The following is a 26,026-nucleotide window of genomic DNA, read 5'->3' on the forward strand; positions in this document are numbered from 1 at the left end:
ATTAACTTTGCATTTTTGCAGTGTCCCTTTAAAAATTTAAGGAATTACAGAAGTGCGGTGTGTTTAAATTCTTTTTAATGTTGGTGTTGTTTTTGATTGTTATTTTTTTTACTCTCTTTGAAGACATAAACTGAAGCATTAAGGATTTTATTAAAAGTTAATTTCACCTTCCTAACCATGCTTGATTTGTGTGCACTTGTGATACTTGGATTTGGAAGGGTTGCATAGTTTGCTGGGCTCTTTCCTTTGAAGTAGGGAAGTATCCTGTCATCCTAGAGTCTCCTAAATCAGTCTGTGTTCTTACTCTTCCAAGAGAAGGAGGAGACCTCTAGGCACTCTGCACACCCACTGTTGAGTGCTTAATGCTTGCCTTTGCCTTTTCACCATCCAGACTATGTAAAGGCTCCTAAGCAGGTCTGTCATCCATTTTTTGGCCTTTCCTGGCTCAGTGTGGTAGGGAAGCGCAGCTGTCCAGTTTCACCTAACTGGAAGAGTGGTCTATGAGAAATGGGCAGAAAGACATCTTGGATCAGCTAGTCATTCTCCTTTTCTCTTGGTTTCTTCCTTTCCCTTTCTTCTGTTATTTGGGTTACTTCTGTACTTGAGGTATGAAGCAGGCCTAAATTCAAATCACCAGCAAGATAATGAAGGCTGCTGCTTTTTTCCGATAGATGAAGGGCCCAAATCTGAAATGGGGTGGTCTAATTGCCCAGTCTTCTTCATTTTGTCTCACACAACTGATAGAGGGCCTTAATAGGAATTCTTAGATGTTGAACCCCCCCCCCCACTTAGGTGGGCTGCTTGGCTGTGAGTACACTATTTTTATGATGAAGTACAGCCTGCGTTTTGTCAGGGTGGACTTTTTGATCATCTGTCCTCAGAACGTAAACAGTGTTTGGCAGTGGGGCCGGTGCTAGTTAGAAAATCTCGTCTGCACCTCCTTCTTAAGGTATTTGGTATGGATCACCCTGCCTAGGATTCCGGTGTTGGTGCCTCACTTTGGAGATGTCATCGGTTTCTTCAGTCACATCCTATTTGGTTGGTCGTCACTGGCTTTACAGTCCCTCCGGGGATTTATGTGTCATAGGCAGGGAGCATGGCTCCCCATGTTGGATGTCTTTTCTCCTTCAGTGGGTTAGCATTGCCTGGTGGTGTTATCTTGGATGTTAATGATTGGCTTGCTGTCCGGGTGGTATGGATTTGTTTGCTTTTGATTTGTATCCCATATTGATTAGGTTGCTAGCAACCCTTCTTGAAGGCATGCTGAGACCCTTGGAAGAGCTGGGACTTGTCTTCTGCATTTTCATACCCCATTTGTCTGAGTGAAAATTTGACAACTGTGTAAGATGAAGGTTCACTTAGCTGGGGCTGCGTCTCTCCTTCTGCTGTTCAATTTGAGGTCAATTCTTGAGGAAGCTAATTTAGACTCCCTATAGATTCTTGAGAGTATGGATTGGTCTATAGGTCCATGACCTGCCATAGTCTTGGTCATAGAGTTGATTTCTGCAGTTGTCTTCCCCTCTGTTGGCTATGCAAGTGGTCTGTTAAATGGCTTCCTTGGCGGGAGGCATAACTTTGTTTTCCCCATTCAAGGAGTCCAAATTTCCTGTTTTCAGAAGCTCAGCTCCAATCACTAAAGCAGCCCTTCTACATACTCTTTGGCGGGCTGAAGTCCTTTTGTGGAGATCTTCCACCTTTGGTAAATGACTTGGTGAAACGAAAACACTGACCCTTCTCTAGGGACCCCCCCACACGCACGCACACACACACACACACACACACACACACACACACACACACACACACACACACACACACACACACACACACCATGCAGTTGTCACTGGACCAGAAGTGAGTCTCTGGAAAGTTATATAACATGTTTTTCTTGATCTGTTTCGGCTTTCTCTAGGAAACTATCATGATGGTGATTTTTTTAAACATGCAAACATCCAATGCAGAACAAACTATTAACTTGGTGTTGTATTAGCAACTTGTTGAGAAAGTAAAACAGTGACCCTTGTCTTGGGAATGAACTGGTTTAGTGGTTTTATTGTTTGGGGTTTAGCAGAATCATAGGACCACATTTTATAGCTGTAAAGGTATGTTTTTACTATGTTAGTTGACTTACAGAGCAACATCTTCTTGATGGATAAAGATTATCTTGTTTTCGTTCCTCTCCTGGTGGGAGGGGGGGTATGGGTGGACTCCTTTCATTAACCTTGACTGTTGGATTTCCAAGTAGTTTGGACAAATGTATGGCACTGTATTGTTTAATCTGCTAAGGAAAATCAGTCTTCGTTGACCTTTAGGACTTGGTTGCTTTCCCCATACTCAGCTCAGTGGATAATTTTCCCAGTCTACTCTTGCACCTTCTCCTGCTCCTTCCCATTATAGTCTGCACCTGTCTCCTCCATTTCTAATTTCTTTATGCTGCTAATTGCATTCAGTCCTATTCCAAGTGATCCCAGGCTACTTTTTGGGGAAAAACTTTGACTTTCATTCTGTTTCTCATTCTCTGGTGTCATGAGTAAAGGTCATCATACACACACACACACACACACACATATATATATATATATATATATATATATATATATATATATATATGTGTGTGTGTGTATATATATATATATATATATATATATATATATATATATATATGTGTGTATATATATGGGTCCATATGACTTGGTCGACTGTTTATTTGGTCAACAGTTCATTTGATCGACAAGCATTTTAGGTGGGGGGCTTCACCCCCCACACCCCCCAATGTGGGGGGCTGTGCCCCCCCTAACTATATATATCAACTCCAGGGTCGCACAACATTGGGGTAGGGGGCAAATGCTTGTCGATCAAATGAACTGTCGACCAAGTCATATGGACCCATATATATATATTTTTTTTTAAATGTTATTGAGTGCCTTTTTCTAACCACTGTGCCGAGGCTTTGTTTTTATTTTGGGTTGTTTCAGGGCTTTGACTTTCTTACCATCTTGCCTTGTTTCATAAGTAAGTGTGAGTGGCAAGCAAATTGTTCATTTCGTCAGTTATAACAAATGTGTTTATTATTTAGATTCACAGCTTTTCTCCAAGTTCTGAGTTATTTTTGCTAAATTTAATTAGATGATTAACTTATTAATATATGCAGTGCTAATCACCCTCTATTGTTAATTATATGCATTCTGCTGCTTGTGTGTCTTGTCCCTGTCAAGTTAATAGTGCATGAAAGGCAGACTACACAAAGTGCTTTTGTTTCACAGTAACTTAATCATGGTACTGAATGTCTAGTGTTTACTGCAGTGGTTAAAAATATTAGATGTGAAAAAAATGACCAACTGAACAAGAAATGCAAAAAAGCTGCTTTTCTTTTTCAGCTGAAAAAGTATTTTTCACATTTAAATCTTTTTATTGTAAGGTCTGGGCAGTTGCTGTCCAGCCTGCCGGAAGCAGGAATCTGAACCCTAATTAACTGACTACCAGCAGGCATTGAAGAGTTAAGAAGACAAACAAAAATAGACTCATAGCTTTTTGTTAGAAGGCCATGTTAGGGAAAAATTTGGCAGCTCCCTGTTGGTTCAGTGGCATGTACAGACAAAGAAGGTCTGAAACTTCTCCTCAGCCTCTTGTTTCTCCTAATTTTCTAGAGAGGTCTTTCTCATATAGGTATGTTCAGTCTTCTAAGAAATCTTTCTTTGTCAAAGTGGCCAAATCTATTAAGCAGTCTACTATTAGGGTCGTGCGTGCTAAAACAGGATAGGATCAACCCAATGTCTTCTTCTGCAAGTGCAGTTATTAAAGGCACAGCAGAAGACACCTCTTTCACTTCTTGTCCTTTATAATTGTTGGAGACCTGCTTCACAACTTTCTTTTACTACTTTATCCGTTCATACTTTGGCTCAAGGGGACTTCTGCTCCTCCTCTAACCCAGAGGTCTCAAGTTCCTCCTGCCATTGGCAAAGCATTGTAGAACTTAAAGACAAGCAGCCAGTTTCTATCCCTTCCTTCTTGTAGCCCTTTGGGAGACATGAATGTCACTTGGGTGGTCCTCACTGTCTGATAGCTTCTGTCCTTCAGGTGACAGTGCACTGTTCTCTGAGCTTATATTTCCTCTGGCATTGGATAGGCCAACACTGATACCCCCAACATTGAACTGTCTTCCTGTCATAGCTCATGTTGGTTACTTGCTGCCTTTAGGAGTTCCAGTGTTTCACAATACCCAGTGAAGGCCCGTTTTTTTTGCTTGCATTGAGTGCACTATTAGTTGCTGAAGTTTGTATGCTAGCTCCCCTAGCATTGCTTCAGTACCCCACTGGATAGTTGTCTGGTCCAGTGCCTGTCCACCCAGAATTATGTAGGATTAGTGTTAGCAGAACCCCATCAGTCCATACAAATGTGTTTCAGTCTTGGGGAGGCAGCATTTGTTCTCCCCATGGTAGATATGCTTCCATCCTGCTCTAACACCGGCTTCTCGAGACAGCATGTTATTTCTTTCACAGATGTCCCATGGGATATCTTGCAGCAGGTCATTTGGTTTCTAAAAGGTTATCTTCATTTTCTAATATGGAAGATTTGATCTCTGAGCATCTCAATAATGAAGACCAGAAACCCTCACTACATTGATGCTGATCCTGAAGACTATAACAATGAATGCACTCCTCCACAGGACCCTAAATTTAACAAAGTTTTGCAGATAAAGAAAGAAGTAACTGGCCTTTCTAGGAACTTTCCTTTTCAGCAGGGAAGACTTCAAGCTGCCAGTCAGTCTCACTAAGCATCCTGCTGGGTGGTTCCTCCTTTGATTGATTATTATTGGTGACTTTGTGAAAGCAGCTTGGGAGAATCTGGATAATGGGGCTTCATGTCTGAGAAGATCAAATGGGACCTTTAAGCTATGCTCTCTGACAGAGACTGCTAAGCTGGATGTTGCCACCGTGAGGAAAACCCTCATTCCTCAGTCTGAGTTTCTCTATTTCATTGATAAGGAATCCAGAGTTTTGGAGAAGCTGAGAGGTGGAACTACTTCAAGGTACTGAATTATCAAATGCAAATACCATGTTTTGGTGTGAAATTTTGAGTGAAATATTGCATACTGTCAATGGCTTACCTGACGGATCTCTTTAAGAGAAGCTAATCAGTCAGGTCTCTCAATCTTTTGTGATCAGCAACCTTATAGTTCGAGGAGTATTCAGCACCATGGAAGGAGCTACAGGGGCAGCAGGATCTGACATAGCTGTGCACTGGCACTTTTGACTTCACCTTAGTATCTTAAGCAGTGAATCAACACACCCTTTAAGGGACCCTTGCTTTTCAAACTTGAAATTAGCCAGCATGTCCAAGACAGGAAAGAGAAAGGACAGTCACTTTTTAGCTGCCAAGGTTGCTGTTCATTCTCTACAGCACTCCTTTTGTAAGGCTTGGGGAGAGCCATGTAAGTTTCTTTTAGTAGTGCACCCAATACCGCTACAGCAGCAATATGTTGGATCTGATCAGGTGTCCTGTACCAGATACCTGGTGTCTTTTCTGTGGGCAGTTGATTCCAGCTTTCTCTTGGATGCTGAGATCCCTTTAAGGGGTGGTGGGTTCTCACCGCTTTGACTGTCTTCCTTGAGAGACACCCAGTGGGAGGTTCTCCCTTCACCTGTCTCAGTTGCACAGGATATGTAAAGAGAGATGGTTGAGAGAAGTCATCAAAAGTGGGCACTTCATTCCAGTCAGGTACAGACCAAAATGGCCATCTCTACCCTTACAGATAAGTCCTCTCATCCATCAGAAAGTACAAGTGAAGATGGAGGTGCAACAACCCCTCATAACAAGAGCCTTCCAAGTGTTCCTGGCAGACCAGGGAAGGCAAGTATTTGGTTAACAGTATGATATGTTAATAAAGGTTCTGCTTCATACTTTGTGATTTGTGTATTCTGTTTTATTCCAATTTCTTTTCAGTGTTCAATGTATGCAGGACCTCAGACCCATCCTAAATCTTAACTGAATGCCTTTGTCCCAAAAGAATTCCGTCTGCATAGCTGCTGTGCAATTCATCCTCTCATATCTATGAAAAGGAGACTGGATATGCTGTTTTTGCCAATAATATATTTATCTGCACATAAAAATTTCCAAAGCATCCAGGAGGTTAATCTGATTCAGAATAGGGGCATTCGATGCCAAGTTTGGTGTCTGCCATTTGATCTCACCACTAACCCCCCCCAAGAGTTTTCCAAATGTATGCCAGTAGTAGTGGCTTGGCTTCGCTTTGGGAGGGCATCAGAGGTTTTCCTTACCTGGTTGACTGGTTTTAGTATTGGCCACAACTTGGGCTCCAGTTGGGGGGCAGAGGCACCATCAATCTAATTAGGTTGAAGTTCATATCATCACTGCCTCTGGGAAGAGTACAAAATATCCTGCAGTGTGTTCCTTATTTTCACAGAGTCAAGTGGTTCTTTACCTTCCTTTTTTGGGGATCTTTGCAGCCACAGCATTTGTGGTACTTTATGCCAAATTATGTATGAGGTTGTTGCAGTGGGCTGACAATCCAAGGTACATGCTTTTTGCTGGAGTTGTATTTGCACATTGAGCTTGTGAACAGTCCTATTACAGTTCTTCAGGCCCTTTAGTACATTCTACTTTCTGGAGTATGAGCTGTTAATTTACACAATATGGTTGTATTTTGGCATGTCAATAAACATGGCAGAAGGAGGACCTGTTTCCTTTGTTGGGAAGTAGAGTGTGGGTTCCACAGTGAAATACCAGAAAACAATTACTTGGAAATCACTTCTGCAGTCATGAGCAATCAAAGCATGACTTTGTTATTCAGTGCAATAACGTAGCAGAAAACATTTTTTTTGTGTGTGTGTGTGTGTGTGTGTGTGTGTGTGTGTGTGTGTGTGTGTGTGTGGTGTAAACCCTCTTGGATTCCCAGAGCCACAAATTTTTATATGCAGTATCCATGGTTGCACAACATTAGAGAAAGAAGAAACTCCCTAAAAATAAATTACCACAGTTTCAAGCAATTGCTTCCAAAAACATCAAGGAGCAAATTCCTGAGGAAATTGGGGTTGAAGAAACTTGAGACAGCCAAAAGTGTGTGAGTAGGTAGTCTCTATCCATAATTTTCTGACTGTGGCAAATGTTTCTGGGGTTGCCAGCTCTGCTGTGAATTGACTCCGCTATCTGCTGTAAATGCCCTTAATGTTACATGCGTGGTCACTCAGTCTGACATAGGTTCATAGGTAGGTACTAGGCTATCGGACAAGGGCCTAAGTAAGCCTAGCCAACAAGGTTCCCTGACTTACGCCATAAAGAAAGTTAATTTCCTGTGCCTCTGTTGAGCAGAGCCACAGAAGTGATCCCCGGGGTGTAGTTCTTATTTCCCATCCACTCATCAAGATTTTTCTTGAAGAGTGCTAATGAGGAACTTTGTTTGACATAGATGGGTAGCTTGTTCCAGAGTATGGGAAGTCTCTGGGACAGGAATCTATCCCTCCAGCATGTCCTGTTTATTGTGGTGACAAGGGTTAGGTCCCTAGAGTGTGTAGCTCAGAGGGACTGGGATTTCTTTAGGTGTAGCATGTCTAACAGCTCTGAGTTTAACATAGCTTTATATGTTAGGCAGAGATCTCCTCGGAGTAGGTGATATGCTACAGAGCAAAGCTGGAGTTTTTTGAGACTGTCAGTGTAGGGTATCTGTTTGAGGCAAGTAATCCTCTTTGTGAGGTACTTCTGTGGCCTTTCCAGCTGCTGCAGATGTCTTGTGAGCTGCATTCCAAAAGGGGCATTGTACTCTATAATGGGTCTAATGAGTGTCGAGTAGAGGGGAACAATGACCTCTTTTTTCCCTGGATGAGAACCCTTTTGTGATGAGGTGTGCCACATAGAAGGATTTCCTGACTACTGTGGCAATGGGGTTATCAAAGGAGAGACTACTGTCCACCTGGGTCCCAAGGTCTCTTATCACACATTCGGCGTTAAGTAGACTGCCATTTATGTGGTAGTTCATGGGTACAGAGTTTTTACCAAAGGGGATGACAGTGCACTTTTTGGCATTGAGCTTGAGGCCTTGGCTCTGACACCAGGCATCTGTAGGGTTACCAGGTGTCCGGTTATCTAACAAATTGTCCGGTTAGAAATTTCAATCAAAACCGGACTTTTGGTTTTAAATTTTGCGGCGCTGATGTCATCACATGCATGGCTACCAGCCTGTTGGAATTGAGCTCAATGAGCTCACTTCCGGTAGTGTGAGCGGGAAGCAGAAGCCCAGCATTTAGTGCGAGTGGGAACTTAAGCAGAAGCCCAGCATTAACCAACTTTGGATTATTATGGATATTATTTCACTTTGGGGAATTCATCAGCTTGACTTACGGGAAGGCAGCAATTTCAGAAGCCAGCACAAAGGTAGTGTGTGTGTGATAAGATGGGTCATATCTCAGATAGTGTATTTTGAAGTTTAACAGCCTGTAAGTTCTGCTATAGTTTTGGCCCATTAGGAATTGTAAAGGAGGTAGATAACAACTTCCTGTGCAAGACAGTTCATTTTTCAGACTTTTAAAAGTAAAAGTTTTAGCTGTTCTGCCTGTAATGTGAATACTATGAAAAGAGAACCAGAATTGTGTATTTGTATATGCACGTGCTTGTGCATGTGTGCATGTATACAGGCACATAAGTGCATTTGTATGCATGCATGCCTATGTGTATCCATGAGCGTGCAAGTGCATTTGCAAGCAAGCATGTGTGTGTGTATATGAGTGTGTATCACGATGTACACTACTAGATACATGTCTTGTTCTGAGTTGCTAATAATAGCTCAAAATATTATTCAAATTAAAACTGCAACTTTTATAACTCACAAAATTGTTTCATAGAACTATGGTGAGCTGACTGTGCAGACAGTCATGCTAAATGCTAATGTAGCATTCCAGGGAAATGGTCTATGCTAATTATTCATATGCTGTCCCTTGAAGTGCTTTTGGTAAAGCATTTAAAGTGATTTAGAGAATGATTTGCTCTGTAAAGTAACATGACTGCTGATGTTAATGAACACAGCCAACAACATGTGTTAAACCTTAGTGGTAGAGATAAATACTGGGAGGTTTAGCAGACAGGTAGTGTTTGAGATGCTTCTACTTGTGTGTATGAGTGAGGCTGAAGGTGTAACTTTATGTGTGAATGTGCATCTGCCTGGAAGGTTGCAGTGGGGGGTGGGGTTAGTTAGAGGGTGCGCACGCGTGTGTGTGTTTGTGTCTGGAATGTTGGAGTTGTAGGTTAATTAGGGGGTAGGGTAGGCTTATGTGTGTGTGTGTGTGTGTGTGTGTGTGTGTGTGTGTGTGTGTGTGTGTGTGTGTGTGTGTGTGTGTGAATGTGTGTTAGTGTGTGTGAATGTGTGTGTGTGTGTGTGTGTGTGTGTGTGTGTGTGTGTGTGTGTGTGTGTGTGTGTGTGTGTGTGTGTGTGTGTGTGTGTGTGTGTGTGTGTGTGTTGGGGGCAGTCGTACATCCATATTCCCCTAAACTAACAAGCAAATCCTGCAACATTGGTTATTTTTTTCTATTTATAGAGTGGGGGGGTGGAAGTAGACTTTTATGATGGAAATGTTCTGAATTGGGCAGTTTTGTCATTATTGGTTCATGCATTTTGTTTCATTGCCTACAGTACAGTCTACTGAAAAAAATGTTCAAACAATAAATTCAGGAAGGTGTATCAAAGAAAAGAGCACATGTATGTTTCTTGTTTTGTGTGCAAGGGGCCTATGATTTGCAAACAAACCAAAGGTAATCTTTATCCACCTGTGGCCATGCATTTTCTTTGGATGTGGTGTGGGTTTTAATGCTGTTTCAATGAATGTGAGTTTCAAGGGTAGAGAAGTTTTAATGCCATTGCCAAGTTTTTTTTCATTGTGAGACAGTATTGCTTTGTTTACCAGATGTCTGTCAGTGTTTGTGCATCGTTGTGCTTTAAAATGTAAAAAATAAAATCCAAATAATCATCGTAGAAGAGTAGTTTTAATGCTAAGTCTGTTTTCCTTGTGAGACCGTATTGCTTTCTTTAGCAAATGTGTATCAGTGGGGTTTGTGCTATAAAATATGAATTAAATGTTTTAAATTAAATCCAACTATCTGTAATCACTGTAGTAAAGCAGAAGACAGTATGCACAGTGAGAGTTTTAAACAGTGTTTATGGCAACTGGGGAGAAATCAGCTGAAAGCAGGCATCTGGAACAGAAAAAGAGGGTGTTCCCATCAGCTGATGTCACAGTGATGTCACATAATCGGTGGGGCATTGATAGGAGAGGGGGTGGGAATGGGTGGAGTTATGGGTGATGTGAGGGGCGTGACCCTAGTCTGGTTTTAACCACAAAGAAAGCTGGCAACCCTAGGCATCTGTCTCAGCGAGGCCCTTTTGTAGGATGTCCACATCATTTGGGGACTCCACTATGGCTCCTTGTTTGCAGTCATCTGCGAACTTCATTAGCCAGAAGCCTTCTGTGTTAGGCTGTACTTCAGAGAAGTAGATACCAAACTGGAGAGGTCCCAGGACTGAACCCTGTGGTACTCCACTTGTCACTGGTTTGAAGTCAGATTGAGAGTCTGCAACTTTTACAGCGTGAGTTCAGTCAGTGAGCCAGTTGGCAACCCATCTTGTGATGTAGGGATTTATACCTAGTTCAGTGAGTTTAGCTATAATTTCAGAATGGGGATAGTGTCGAAAGCCTTGGTGAGGTCAAGATAGGCTGTGTGAACCACCTTACCCTCGTTTACAGCTTTGGTGACTGCCTCAAAGAAGTCGATCAGGTTCAGAAGGCATGATCTGCCTTTCACAAACCCAAACTGGGTGGGGTCCAGAGTCTGAAGATTACCAATGTCGTTGTTTATGAGTTCCATGATGATACGTTCCATGGCCTTGCAGACCAGGCTCATCAGGCTAATAGGGCGATAGTTCCCAGGATCAATGGTGGCTCCCCCTTTGTTGAGTGGGATAACTATTGCTGTGTGCCATTCAGTGGGCACAAAGCCTGATGTGAGACTGTGATTGAACATGGTGCTTCAGTGGGCAGCCAGTTCATTCTGAAGTTCGTCTAAAATGCAGCCTGGGATGTTGTCTGGTCCCATGGATGCTGTGTTTTTGGTTTTAGAGAGTGCAGCTTTTACCTGCATAGATGTGACTACAGGGACTCTGCATTCTTCCTGTATATATATGGGCACTTTAGGGGGGTGAGAGGGGGGTAAAGTTACCACAGAACCTGTCTGCCAAGATGTTGGCAATATCAGTTGCTTCTGTAATTTTCATGCCATTGTGCTGTAACTCAGAGCAGATCTGGGTGTTGCCATTGAGATTCTTGACATAGCTATAGAATGCTTTGTGGTTGCCCTTAGAATCAGTGACAATTTTGTTTTCATAGCTAGCTTTGGAGGATCTTATAAGGGATCTCCGCTTCTTACTGAGGCTGACCAGGGGGCTCCTCCACTCATGGGATTTTACTGTCTTTCGCAACAGTTTCTTCTTTCTGTTGTAGAGTTTGTTTATGGCAGGGGAACCCCAGATTGGCTTCCTTTTTTGGTGGATAGCGTCTTGGTTTTGTTTGGGATAGCATGATCCATGCACTCGTGTAAGTGCTTATAGAGTGCATTTGTGTAGGATTCAGCAGTTGTAACTATATTGTCCATCTGCATGGGTTTCATGAAGTTCGCCACTTCTGTCTTAAGCACGAAGTTGGCTTTGGAGATATTTTTTAACGTGGTTTCTTTAATGATGGGTGGGGGCGGGATGCGGATATTAAGGGTGATTAGCTTATGGTCGGATCTGACCGACTTCTGGTGTGGAACACCAGTCACTCATGTTGGTAATGACTAGGTCTAGGATATTGTTGCCCCTGGTGGGGGTGTGGATAAGTTGATCCAGGGCATTGGAATTTATGAATTCCAGAAAGCGTTGAGTGAAGGAGTTGGTACACGAGTAGTTTTCCCAGTTAATTGTGGGGTAGTTGAAATCGCCCATTATTAGGGTGCTTGGTTGAACCCTAATATTTTTCAGTATATCAAGAAAAGAGGAGTGGGAATCCTGGGGCATGGTGGGGGATCTATAGCAAGCTACAATTTGGATTGCAATTTTGCCCAAAGTTAGTTGCACTTGGATAACCTCGGATGCATTATGCTGAGCAACTAGCCTGGAGTTGTGGATATCCTTAATGAATATGGACACACCTCCACCTTTGGTGTTTTGGTCCAGGTTAGATGGCCGAAAAGTGTGGTATGAGTTATAGCCTGGTAATGCAGGGGGTGCTGTCTAGAGCCCTGAACCAGGTCTCAATCACTGCACAGATATCGATTTTCTCCATTTTAAGGAGTGCCTCGAGTGAGTGCATTTTGAGATTTAGACTTTTAGCACTGAGTAGCATTACCCTCAGTTTTTGCTTGCCTGTTCCTGTTACGGTGGTGAATTTGTCATTTGAATCTTGCCTAAAAAAGGCATTATAGGGGCGGAAAGAGCCTTCGCCAGTATTTGGAATCCCAGGGGCGACAGGTGCAGGCAATCTCTGGCAAAGCATCTTGGTCTGTCGACCATGTCGTCCCAGGCAGACAGATACTGGATCCCCTTAGAATGATACCAGAAGCTTAGCCAATTGTTGAAGTCAGTCATTTTGTCCTTGTACTGTGGTATCATTCTGAGCGATGGCAGGATGCTACTCAGGGCTAGGGTCGTACCTGCCTGGGCTACAGGATCGGAGAGCTCATCCATGTCTCTTTTCATGTAGTCCAATGGTGGTATGTCTCAGGTCGTTCACACCAACATGGACAATGACAGAGTCATATTTATACTTGTTGTGGAGTGACCTGAGTGCATGTGTTATGTGGTGGATCCTGGCACCCGACAGGCAGCTGACTGTAACCTTCTCCTTGTTTAGCCTGGTGAGTGGGACATCAGTGTACCTGACTATAGAGTCACCTATGACTAGTGGGTTGGGTACGTTGGGTTGCCTTATGGGCTGGGGTTTATTGGCACACTGAGTCTGCGGGCTATGTGTCATTTGGGTTGTGTTGGGGGGGTGGAGGCTGCTTGCGTTTCTGCTTTGGAGGTCTCTGTTGCTTGAGCAGATTATTATTGAGAGCCTCTGCGAATGTTTTTGTTTTTCTATGATTGGATTTTGGTGGTGTAGATTTAGTGGGACTATGTGATAAGTGTGGTGTGGTGCAAGTGTTTAACTTCTCCTCTTGACTGTCAAGTTCAGTCTTGGTTGGAGAGAGCTTTACCTGCAGTTTGGCTAGATAAGTGCATCTCTCACAGGTTGTGGTGTTGGGTGGTAGGAGGAGAGGGTTGTCTGTGTACATGAGGCAATTGCTACATTGCCTCAAGATGCCCAGATTCATCAGATAGGAGAGAACACTGGGAGCTGACCTTTGGACATGCCTGAGTAAAAAACTACTTTCCTCTTGACAAGTGAGCTGTTTTTCTCTAAGCAAGTGAGTAAAGTAAGTTCAAATACTGTTTTCCTCTAGGCAAAGAGGAAGGTTGAGTGCTGTAGTAATTTGTAGCTTATTTAGTGCTAACAAGTTCTGAACAAGTGCTGAGCATGAATAAGCAAATTCAAGTGCTAAAACTAAGAATCTTTACCTGGATCTTATGGTAGATAGGCTACCTAGTGCTTACCACTCCCACGGATAAGCTAGAAGGCTTCCCTCCAACACAGAAAGGCTTTTGGGGCTCAGAAGCCTACAGACAGTCATGGATACAGCAAATCTGTATCTGGACTAGACTAGTTACAGGAAAGGTGGGAAATAAGCGCAAACGCAGGATTCTAAACCAGAAAGTTGAAAGAGATGGGGAAAACTGCCCAAACGGCCAGTAAACTACAATTTATGGGCCAGAAACCACTCTTGTTGTAGATAGGCTACCTAGTGCTTACCACTCCCACTGATAAGTTCAAAGGCTTCCCTCCAACACAGAAAGGCTTTGGGGGCTCAGAAGCTTGCAGACAGTCCTGGTTACAGAAAATCTGTATCTGGATTAGACTAGTTAGAGGAAAGTCAGAAAAGCTTAGAATTTTTTTTTTTTGGAAAGGGAGAAAGGAGAAACATGAGATCATTCAAAATTAAGTACCTAAATGGCTTGCCCTTCACAAATGTTTTCTCTGTATTCGTGTTCCTCTAGAACCACAGCAATGCGTCAGAAAATTTTCTTTTCTGATTTCTTTGCTCAGTGAACATCACAGAGATGCATTTGTCCAGGACTAACCATGGGGGTTACTTTGGTTTCTGCTTTTCCTCTGTTGATGAAATATATGTAGAAAGCTGGGCTTCATGCGGCTTAAGTGATTTTAGTAGCCCCTTTTTGAGTCAAACACGTGTATTTTCTGTTGTTGGGAAGGTTTCATATGGAAATTTCTCTCCGGCTAACAGTGAAGACAACCACTTTGTCTGACCTTCTTAGCATGATGCATCCAAACCTTCAGGCTTTGAAGTTAACACTTAGCTGTTCTGATTCATAGAAAGCGGTTAAGGTTATTCAAGCTGGACAATGGACATTGTCATCATCTCAGACGTCATTTACCCAGTAAGTTTACAAAAACAATGAAAAAGTTTCAGTCTGAGCTGGAGATTGCAACAGGTATCTCTTTTCAGCTATCAGCTATCTTTTCAATGCTTTTTCGATTTGTCAGAAATTTTTAATTCTTGCCTTAAGTATTCTGAAGTAAATTGTATTTAGATGCTGCATGTGACTTTCATGCTCGGCAGGATTCACCCTCTTTGGCTTTAAAGATTTCATGTATTACACTTTTCTATTGCTTCATTCTGCTCCCTCAGGGATTTATATCTCATTCTGGGAAAACTAAAATTTTCTTCTGTTTGAACCAGCAGCATCTGCACATTTGATGTTTGTGCCACTAAAGGCTCACTTATTAGCTGTGACTTCAGTCAAAAGAATCTCTGAGTTACAGACCTTAATCAACCATCTGTGCTTGTTTTGCCTTCGTGATGGGTGTCTTTGATCAAGCCCTCATTTATATCAAAGGCTGCTACTGAGTCCAATTTTGATCAGCCTGTTCAATTTCTGGTGTTCTACAGAGATTATTTTAACCAAGGAGAGCACCTGTTATACTATGTGAATGTCCATATAAAACGTTTGGCCTTGTCCATATAACACCAATCATCAGAAAGGGTAATCATTTGTTTGATTTGCTTGGCTCACAGACATTAGATCAAAACAAGTTGCTAAGCTTTATCTGGCAAATTGGTCTTCCAGTTTTATTGCCTTTGTCTTTTCATAAGTTTGAGAAGGAGTTTTCAGGGTTGCCTAATGCTCTTTCATCTAGAGCTGTTCCTTACACAGTAACCTTTTTCCATAAGGCATTCTTTGGTGACACGTATAGCAGCAACTTGGCATCACTGAACATTGTTACAGTACAAAGCAGCAAATCCAGCTCTTGGTTTGTGACTGCAGTGATGGTGAATGTTTCAGTAGGCTAGCCATCCAAGAGGATCAGCTAGGGTAAGTGAGCCAAATGTTTAACAAAAACTGAATCTCCTTAGCAGATATAAAAGTTCTGTACGTACTGTACTGTTGGATGTGCTTGGAGAATTCATTCTTCATTAGTCATCTTACCTCCGTCACACCGTCCTAGCTTGGTCAGAAGTGAAGGAGAGGTGCAGGGTATTGTGGGTATGAGGAGGTGCAATAGTAGCCTTGGAAAGTTTTATCTGCTGAGCTAAGCATGTAAGGAGTGTCTGTGAGTTGTAAAGGTGAATGGAGACTGAATTCTCCAAACATGTCTAATGTTATGGCAAGGCCATTACTTTAGCACTGGGTATGTCAAATCATCACTACTGCTCTTGATTTGAAGGAGGATGCTTGGTGCTGGCAAGGAGATGTACCAGTTGGCATGTAGGACAAATATTAATTAAATACACAAGATCATGACATGCAGTTTTGTAGGTGCACATCCATCCTAGGGTGTGGAAACATCCGAAAGAGATACTAGATAAATACTAATTAGTTTGGAGAGGAAACCCAGTTATAGGACTCCCCAAGGAGGGTCACCTTCAGAGATCAGCTTGTAGGGTAAGAACATATCTTCTGTTGATGGCAGGTATATGCTGTATCTTAAATAAGCAGATTTCTACACTGTAATAGTTTATTTCCAGCAATTATTTACTTAGCTTGATGAAGTTTTGGTATACAGGTGCTGAGAATTCATAGATATCCATTTAGTTATCAGAACGACAGAGTGCTCAGTTGTGGTTGTTTCTTCACTAAAGGCTATAAGCTAACGAGACCATATATGTAATTTGTGTTGGATATAGATTACTGGTATATGTATTATTATAAGCCCTCTTACACCTCCTTCATGTGGAGGAGTTTATATTTCCAGGCTTCTTATTAAATACAGTAAGATTGCCCAGCCTCAGAAATGAGGCAACTTTTATTATAACAGTACAGTGAACAAATTGGTATTGAAGTTGTGGTCCAATGATCAGGGTTAAGTAAATTTGGGGTTAAAATATTTAAGCTGTTGAGATGTGCATTTATAGAAGTCATACCACCTTGTAGAAACATTATTTTTGTCCTTTGCCATATTGCTTATACATGTATGCTCACAAGTCAGTCACTTTCATTATAATTTAGCATTGCTGTGTACAAGATTTCATTATAATTTAGCATTGCTGTGTACAAGATTTTAATTTCTTGGATTTTGGATGTGAGCTTCACTGGTTTGTCTTATTTATGTCTAAGGTTATCATGAGTTCTACACATATTAATCTGCTGATAAAAAGTATTTCAGGATTTTTTTGGCAGAGACCATGGCTAGTTGTTCTTTATTTTAAAATTGCTTTCCTTAATGAACTGTTTTTACTTTAGAGCCATTATTTCTTTTATCCAGTGAAATGTCTTCATTGTTATGTGTCAGTTGGCACCGAAGATTAAGGTGCCGAGTTAATTATAAGCTGCTTCCTGTAATTCAGTGTCCAGGGTTCGATTCCCTCCAGCTCAGCTTAATTACTGTGCGACTGTCAGCAAGTCATGTAACAAAACAGTGTTGTTGGGTTGCCCATGAAAAGAGGCAAGTTTGCACACTAGGGTTACCAGATTAGCAGATATATTTAACACAAGTAAATAAATACATACATACATATACATACAATACTGTCTTCTGAATGAATGGAACTTCAGTCTGAGTCACTGCAGATTTTCTTCTAGTGTGGAAGCTTAGCAGTTATATAACGGAACAGCTGCAGAGAGGAAAGGAAATGGCATATTACACTGAATCTTTATTCCTGAGGTTTCTGTTGAGTAGCATTGTGTTGTGTTAAGAAATACTTACTGATGCCACCTGGACAACTGAGGGACATTTTCTACTTTCCAGACTGAATGGAAATGTAGGGTATTGTTGTATTTTAACCTGTGTTGCAGTCAAAATACTAATTGATTATTTGCTGCTTCTGTGCAGATCAATTGACTTGGTCATATCCTTATACAATGCAGCTTGTATTTTTTTTAATTATGCATAATTATTTTCTGGTGAACAATACTGTAAAGCCATACTCAGGAATTCATGAAAAGGCCTAACATGAGCCATACAACTCATGATAAAAAGGCCCTGCTCCTATGACATGCTGTTAGCCGCAATGAAGAAAGACCTAATTATCAGCTAATTTGCATGTCTCTAAATTGCATTTGCTGCGCAAATTCAAAAATGTTATGACGACTTGTACATGAAGATGTACACTTTGCAGTACCTTTATGCATTCTTCCCTCTGCTGTGAAAACTGAACAGGAATATTTGAATGTTTTTGGGTTGATAAAGGCCAGAAAGGCCCAAAGAGCACATCCTTTTTAGAAATGTAACCCAAAGAAAAATTCTTGTCAAAGGCTTTAGAAACCCTTCATAGAAAACCATAACTGTGTATTACAAAGAAGTCTAACAGCAGGAAGAATCAGAATAAAATGGTAATAAACCAAAGTGGTATGTAAATGATTTCAGCAGAAAATAAGAATATTGCTGTAAGAGCAAAGCATTTACATTTTAAAAGAAGGAACAAGAAGTGAAGATGCCTTTCATATTTCCTGTAGGAAAATTCCACACCAAAAGCCTCATCCCTAAATGATTTTGAATTGTACGCACTTCAGGAGTGTTGTGAAATCTTGGAAAGTATTGACTGGTGATTATTTAAAGTTTGCACTATTCACTTTGAGAAGTTTATGTAATGTGTCATAATTATTTTACATCCCCCAGTGTCCCAAAAATAAGGTTCCCCTGAATGTTTTTAAACTTACACAGACTGCAAAGTGGTTCATTACATTTTAAACACTGCTTAAAATGGATGTTTGCATTGCACCCAGAGCATAACTAGAATATATGTTTGTGTCTTTGAGAGACAGTTCATTCAGTACACCAGCATGTATGTGTATTTGTGTAATTTTTTAATAACATCCTTTCACCATGTTTTTTTTCCTTTTATAGATTTCTTCTCTGAATTCTTCTGTAAATTTCCTGAAGGCTAACACCAAATCAGCATCAGATTTGAAATCTCTTCTTAATACAGTGGAAGAACTTCAGAAGGTTACTATTTTTTATTATTTTTGAACTTGTATGCTTTTGATTATCTGTATTTCCAGTGCTCCCCAGAGAAAGACGTTTCTAATCCTGTGTAAATGTTATTTTATTTTGTATCCTTTGTTCTAAATAGACACTACTACATCTGTATATTTTAGAACAAAATGTGTTACTGTTTTTTGGTTTTTAGTATTTAATGAGCATATGATTAGCTCGGATTACATCGCAGACGTTAAGAAAGATTGAGTTTTGATATCATGTCACACTTGGATAGCATAGTGTCCAGATAAGAAACCAAGTAAAAATGCTTTCCAAAATGTTTATTTTAGTGTAAATATTTATTGAGATTCATAACTGTAGAGAAAGAACTGTGTTTTGGTCAGAAGTACAATTTGGAGGCACGTTACTGCTTTGCTAGTTTCAGAAATATACTTGCTCTCCCCATATGCTATAGGAAGTTGGGATCTTGGGTGCTTATTTGGCTTTCTGATTCTTGGGAACCTTTGAATGAGCTGAGGAGAAAAGACCTTGGGTCAGTCAAACCAATATACGTAATACTGCTTGCACTCCAATAGCCACTCCTGATCACTCCTCATTATGCCTTGATTGCACATATTCAGACTGACCCACTGTATCCATATCCCTTACCCACCTCTTTTTTCCTTGATGTATGATTAAGGTTTTTCAAGCCGTTTGACCACCCACCATCAACATAAACCTTCCATTCACTCCTTCCATTTTAAAATTAAGGCTTCCAGAGCTGTAAGTTGTAGTCTTAGCAATAGCCTTTAGAGGTGCATTAACACCTGAATTGCACAACCTTAATGGCAAAACATAGTATACTTACTTTTATTACATCTTTGCCTGAAGCATGTGATTAAGTCTCAATTAAATTGTTCCTGAGAACCTTTATCTGCACAGATGGTATTGTACTAGCTTTTTTGCCATCTTTGGATACATTTTTGTAGCTGTTTAACATTTTACTCTTAAGTTTGCTTAGTCCGTTGCCACAGTTCAAATCATCCTTTCACATTTCCTCATGTTTTGGAAATATCTTGTTTAGAGAGCAGAAGGTGTTATTCATGATCTCGGTCTTTTTCTCAGTATTAAACCAGAAATTCCTAACAGTATTAGCCCAAACACCAATCCCTGTGGTATCCTTCTCATCTTGCTCTTAAAAAAAACAAAAAAAACACTTCTCAGCCACTACAGTCAATGTACTTTCTTCAGCCAGTTCTTGCAGAATACCTCCTCAACTTTCTAAAACAGTCTTGTGTGAGTTACATCTGAAGTGTCTTGCTAAAGAAGCACTGTATCTTGCCCATTGCCTAGAAAGAAGAATGAGTCTTATTACTGGATGTGCTGATTTCTTCTAGTTCATTTTTTTTTTGCCCTTTTTTTGGTGCCTATAGCTGACTGTCAGCTGTTCCTACTTGCTGTCCTTGATGTTCATCGTGCATACAGCTGCAGTCATAACAGATGGGTTTTCCTGCCGTCAGGCGGGTCCTCGGTCGGCCGAATTCCAAAGTCTAGGTCCGGCGTCGGTTGTCGTCGCTTCTTCCCTGACGTCAGTGCGACAGGGGTATAAAGGAACCAGCCAACGCCATTTTCAACAGTCTTTCTTGCTGCGCGGTGCCCGAAGCAGAAGCAGTTCGCAAGTGCTGGTTGGCCAGCTCCTGAGATTACGAAAATTTGGAAACCGAAGTCTTCTTAAAAGCTAAGTACCCCGTTGGGGAAACTTTTCTTGCCTCAGACCGATGTCAGACAAAGTTAATAATTGTATTTCTTGTGGGAAGCAAATACCGCATAAGGATTTCCATTCCCTCTGTATACCTTGTTTAGGCCCAGACCACGACGTTTCGGTCTGTCGCTTTTGTGCTACATTCAACAAACGCACTATTAAGCGTCGGGCGGAGTTCGCCCAGCATTATTTTGGGAAAGCATTTAACTATACTATGTCATCGGATACTCCAACTCCGGTTTTGTCTAAAAAACGCAAAGACAAGGACCGACACACGAGGTCCGCGGCCTCTACCGACACCACGCCAAAGCCGACTTACACATGGTCCAGTTCTCAGCGAGGCGCCTACGCAGCCCCTGACTACCGACAACACTACTTTGAAGGTGTCTCCTGTGCCCGAGGTCGCAGGCTCCTCGGCCCACACCCCGACTACAGATACCGAAGCCACTCTTGGCGTTGAATCTCAGAATGTGGACAGGTCCACCTCCACTCAAGGTGTCTTCAGACCTTCCTCTTCTTTCTCCATCAAGGCTTTCACAAAGTCTAGAGCAACCATTCACTCTAAGAGACCAGCTACACAGGGTCCATCTCCAGGCCCCATGCCTAAGAAACAGATGCTTAAAATGGCTGAGGATTTAATTACTCTTATCAAAGGTTCTCATCCCCCACCGGACAAAAGGCCCAGAGTGGAGGAAGATTCCCCCTCCTCTGATCAAGGCTCCATTTTTTCAGAGCATTCTGATGATCAGGAACATTCTTACTCCCCTTTTGAAGACTCTGATGCGGAGGAGTCCATCCCTTCTGTCTCCCCCCCAGAGAATTACTCATTTGGGGAAACTTTGCATACCTTAAGGGAACACTTCCACTGGGAAGGCCAAGATTATTCAGATTCCAAGAAAAGGCTCAGGGAATTTCTCTTGCTACCTCAGCACAGGCCTCTGGCTATACCTCCTGTCTTGGACATCCTAGATGATGTTTACTCGGAGGCTTGCCTTAACCCGGACTCTCTACCTCCAGCTCCAGTTAAGCCTCGCAGGTACTACAGGGGTCCTGACTCACACCAATTTCTATACAAAAGCTATGCTGCTGACCCAGAAACCATCTCACAGGGCCCCAAGGGAGTTAAGGCCTCCATTGCTAAGAATCCATTACCTTCCGAGAGAGACTCCAGATCCTTAGAAAGGTGGGGAAAAAAGTTATATACCTCAGCTACCTTATCCATGAGGGCCTTAAACTGTCAGTTTCATATGCTAAAATACCAACAGTTTTTGTTATCACAATTGAAAAGTAAAATGTCACAACATGAACAACCAGACTTGAAGGAGTTGCAGGATTTGATGCATAGTGCAGAACAAGTGGGTAAGCATACCTTACAATGTGGTTTTGATGCTCTAGAGGCCTCATGTAGAGCTGCTGTTACAGGATCAGTCATACGTAGGCATGCCTGGCTCAAGGAACAAGCATTGCCTGATCATGTCAAAGCTAAATTACTAGACGCCCCTCTTCAAAAGGATGTACTATGTGGTGCTAAGGCTGAGGAGGTATTAAGGAAAATGGAGGAAAAGGCTAAATCAATGCAAACTGTGAAAGAATTTCTACAGGTACAACCCCCACATTTTAGTAGAAATTGGCCTTCCAAAAACTGGTCCTTTCCTGCCACGGACAGACCCCAAAGAGGCAGATACAGGCGCCCGAGGGGCAGAGGACAATCCCAAGGATCGTTTAGAGGCAGACAGTGGCAAGCTCCTACACAAAGAGGTGGTGAGGATAACTCACAATCGTTCAGAAAGCAAACCCAATGACTTTCCCCTTTGCATGCCAACCAAGTCTCAAATGGCAGCCCCCTTAGGAGGAAAGCTGGCATTATTTTTGAAAAATTGGCATATTGTCACAAAGGACAAATGGATCCTGGACATTATAAACAGAGGCTACAAATTCCATTTTCACACCCTTCCAAAAATGAGAGGCATACCAAACCTGCCACACAATCAAAGGGCAGAGGCACAAAAGCAAATTACAGATCTCATAAACATGAAAGCTATTCAAGAGGTACCTACGCACGAACAAGGTCAAGGTTTTTATTCCAGGCTATTTCTGGTGCCAAGGAAGGGAAAAGATTGGAGACCTATTTTGGACCTATCCATCCTAAACACATTTCTACTTGTACCAAAATTCAAGATGCTCACTCTACAGCAACTTCTTCCCATGCTGGGCAAGGAGTCTTGGCTGGTAACATTGGACCTCAAGGAGGCATACCTGCATGTCCCAATCAGACAAAATTGCAGAAGGTACCTCAGGTTTCTTGCAGGTTCAACCCATTATCAATTCTCTGCATTGCCCTTTGGCTTATCTACTGCACCCAGAGTATTCACGAAATGCCTGGCATCGGTAATTGCCTACTGCAGACTTCAAGGGATACAATATACCCCTATTTGGACGACTGCCTGATCCAAGCGGACAGCAAGCACATTCTTCTGAAACATCTGGCTTATGTAATAATGTTGTTGAACTCTCTGGGATACACAGTCAACAAAAAGAAATCAAGGCTAATACCCTCTCGGAAGATAATTTTCGTGGGTGCCAATTTGGACACAAACACCCAGATGACCTACCTCATGCCAGAGAAGCAGGGGCAACTAATTCAATACTTTAGAACACTAGCAAATTGCACCAGGCTGACTGCAAGGAAAATCCTGCAGGCTCTGGGATTCATGGCATCTTGCATCTTACTAATCCCATGTGCGAAGCTGCATATGAGGAAACTACAATGATACCTGAAAAACATATGGTCTCAACACAGCCACAGTTTGGAAACAATAATACCACTAATTCCATGCCTGCAAAAGGAATTTCTGTGGTGGGCTCAATCATGTCAAACAAACACAGGTCTTCCATTCAGCAAGCCTCAAGCAAATCAAGTCATCACAACAGACGCCTCGGACTACGCCTGGGGGGCGTACATGACAGATCGGTGCATTCAGGGCAAATGGTCCCAAAAAGAAAAGCACCTTTTCATCAATCAAAAAGAAATGCTAGCAGTAATAAATGCTATTATAGTTTTCAAGGACCTTCTACAACCAGGTCAACTATTGATAAGAACGGACAACACTACAGTTATGTGGTACATAAACAAACAGGGAGGAACACATTCTTACCCCCTATGCAGGCTGGCCATGTCACTTTGGAACATGGCCATGGACTTACAAATGGAACTACAAGCACAGTACTTGCCAGGCAAGGAAAACACGCTGGCAGACAACCTAAGCAGGAATATGACAGATCCGCACGAATGGAAATTGCATCCAGAAGTTTTTACAGAAATAATCCAAGAATGGGGAAGGCCAGACATAGATCTCTTTGTCTCCCACAAAAATCATCAATTGACAAAATTCTGCTCAAGGATCTTCCATCCAAAGGCTTGGAGAGTGGACGCTCTCTCTTTCAGTTGGACATCAATGACAGTTTATGCCTTCCCACCTCTTCCTCTGCTGCCCAAAGTTCTATTGAAAACCAGAGCAGGCAGACCAAAGATGATTCTCATTGCTCCGGACCGGCCAAGGCAACACTGGTACCCACTCCTGAGGAGCCTGACGCATTCGCAACCATGGACCCTGCCTCTAATGCCTCTTCTTCTGACTCAGCACAGCTTCAAAACTCTTCACAGCCTGCTAAAAACACCCAATCTAGCTGCATGGAAGATTCCTTAGCATCACAACAGGCCCTACTCTCCAAGGAGGTGCAGGATGTCATTTTGGATGCCAGAAGGCCATCAACTAGAAAAGCTTACTCCGCAAAATGGAAACGTTTTTGTGTCAGGAATGAGAAAAAGGGCCAGGATCCTGGAAAATTGAATTACCTCAAATACTACAATATTTGGCTGAACTGCTAAGCAGTGGACTTTCTTTCTCCTCCATCAAAATCCATGCCTCAGCCATTTCTGCAGAATACAACACTGATCCACCTTTATTCTCTCACCCTCTCTTAAGACAGTTCCTCAGAGGGGCTAAGAATTTAAGACCTCCAAGGAAACAACCGATACCTGCTTGGGATCTTAATTTCATTCTGGAAAAACTGACCTTGCCTCCCTTTGCGCCAGCTGCCTCATCAGAGTTGCAATATTTGTCCTGGAAAACAACTTTCCTTCTGGCTATCACCTCAGCTCATAGAGTTTCAGAACTACAGGCTCTCATGGCTGTCCAGCCTTTTATCATCTTCCATCAGGACAGAGTTTCCTTATGAACCAACCCGTCCTTTATGCCTAAAGTGGTATCCAGGGTAGCTTTAAATCAGGCCATACATTTACCTACTTTTTATCCTAATCCTGAAAACAAAGGGGAGAGATTACTACATTCCTTGGACATCCACAGACAACTGAGTTATTATTTGGACAGAGCAAAGCCTTTCAGAAAATCAGAACAGCTCTTTGTGGCCTATGCTGTAGGAGCTCAAGGAAAGCCAATTTCCAAACAGACAATCTCAAAATGGATAGCCCACTGCATACACTTTTGCTATTCCTTTCATGGCAAAACTGTACATACAGGCATTAGAACTCATTCCACCAGGACCACAGCCACCTCTGCAGCCTTCCTCAGAGGAGTTCCTACCAGGGATATTTTGGAAGCAGCCACTTGGAGTTCTATGCATACCTTCTCCAAGCACTACAACCTACCATTATACTCCAAATCTAGAGCAGGCTTTGCCACTGCAGTCTTGCAGGGCATTTTGGCTCCTCCTAGTTCCACCTAGTGCCTACCACCCCTTTCTTAGCTTTGGGATTCTACCCATCTGTTATGACTGCAGCTGTATGCACGATGAACATAGTACAGTTTTGTACCTACCATAAATGTAGATGTTCGAGTGCTAATACAGCTGCAGTCCAGGTTTCCCTCCCTCCTTCCCTCTTGGGACAGGCCTATAGGCTAACACATCCTCATACAACCTGATTGGGGTATTCATTTATGATGTATTTGCTTGCAACTACTGTATTTTGATTATATTGCACTGCATTATTACACAAATTTATGTATTGCCTTCCTTCTGGGGGCACCTGACATCTGGGGCAAGAAAAACTGAAGAAAATGGCGCCGGCTGGTTCCTTTATACCCCTGTCGCACTGACGTCAGGGAAGAAGCGACGACAACCGACGCCGGATGTAGACTTTGGAATTCGGCCGACCGAGGACCCGCCTGACGGCAGGAGAACCCATCTGTTATGACTGCAGCTGTATTAGCACTCAAACATCTACATTTATGGTAGGTACAAAACTGTACTTTTCACAGCTCCATTAGACCTGCCTCAGCCTCTGAAAGCCAAGTCCTTCCCATGTCTGAGGCTGGTGTGGAGATTGAGGACTCTGGGGCAGTATCATACTGTTGTTGGAGAGTATTCTTCTCTACCAGGGAAATTGAGCCATGCTAGTGTGCCTGAGTGTGCACACCTCTGCCCCCCCGGATGTGCACATCCATCCTCCCCATCTGTTTTCATTTTGAAGGTTGATGATTGCTATATATTTTTTATATATTCATGTGTATTATATAGATGTCCTTCCATTTCACTGTTGCAGTATTCTTCATTAAAAAGATCACCTGCCAAGGGTAGCCCAATATCCGGCCAATATACCAAAGCCTTAGGTTTTTAAGGATGTCATATGTCACACATATGCTCCCCACTCACAGTGTAGGGCATAAAGGTGATGTACGGATGTACATCCTCAGAACTTCTTTGATGCCAGTTCGAACTGCATCTTTTA

General features: G+C 42.2%; 1 protein-coding gene across 1 annotated transcript in view; it reads left to right on the forward strand.

Moving 5' to 3' along the window:
• Nucleotides 1-26,026, forward strand: part of EFCAB14 (EF-hand calcium binding domain 14) — a 664,702-nt gene that overhangs the window by 258,721 nt on the left and 379,955 nt on the right. Inside the window, exon 4 of the mRNA XM_044085823.1 lies at nt 18,444-18,542. Within this exon, the coding sequence (XP_043941758.1) occupies nt 18,444-18,542 (99 nt within the window). The remainder of the gene's footprint in view (nt 1-18,443; nt 18,543-26,026) is intronic.

Source organism: Protopterus annectens, chromosome 10.part0 (assembly GCF_019279795.1).
Source record: "Protopterus annectens isolate FY-2018-M chromosome 10.part0, PAN1.0, whole genome shotgun sequence".
Classification (NCBI taxonomy): Eukaryota; Metazoa; Chordata; order Ceratodontiformes; family Protopteridae; genus Protopterus; species Protopterus annectens.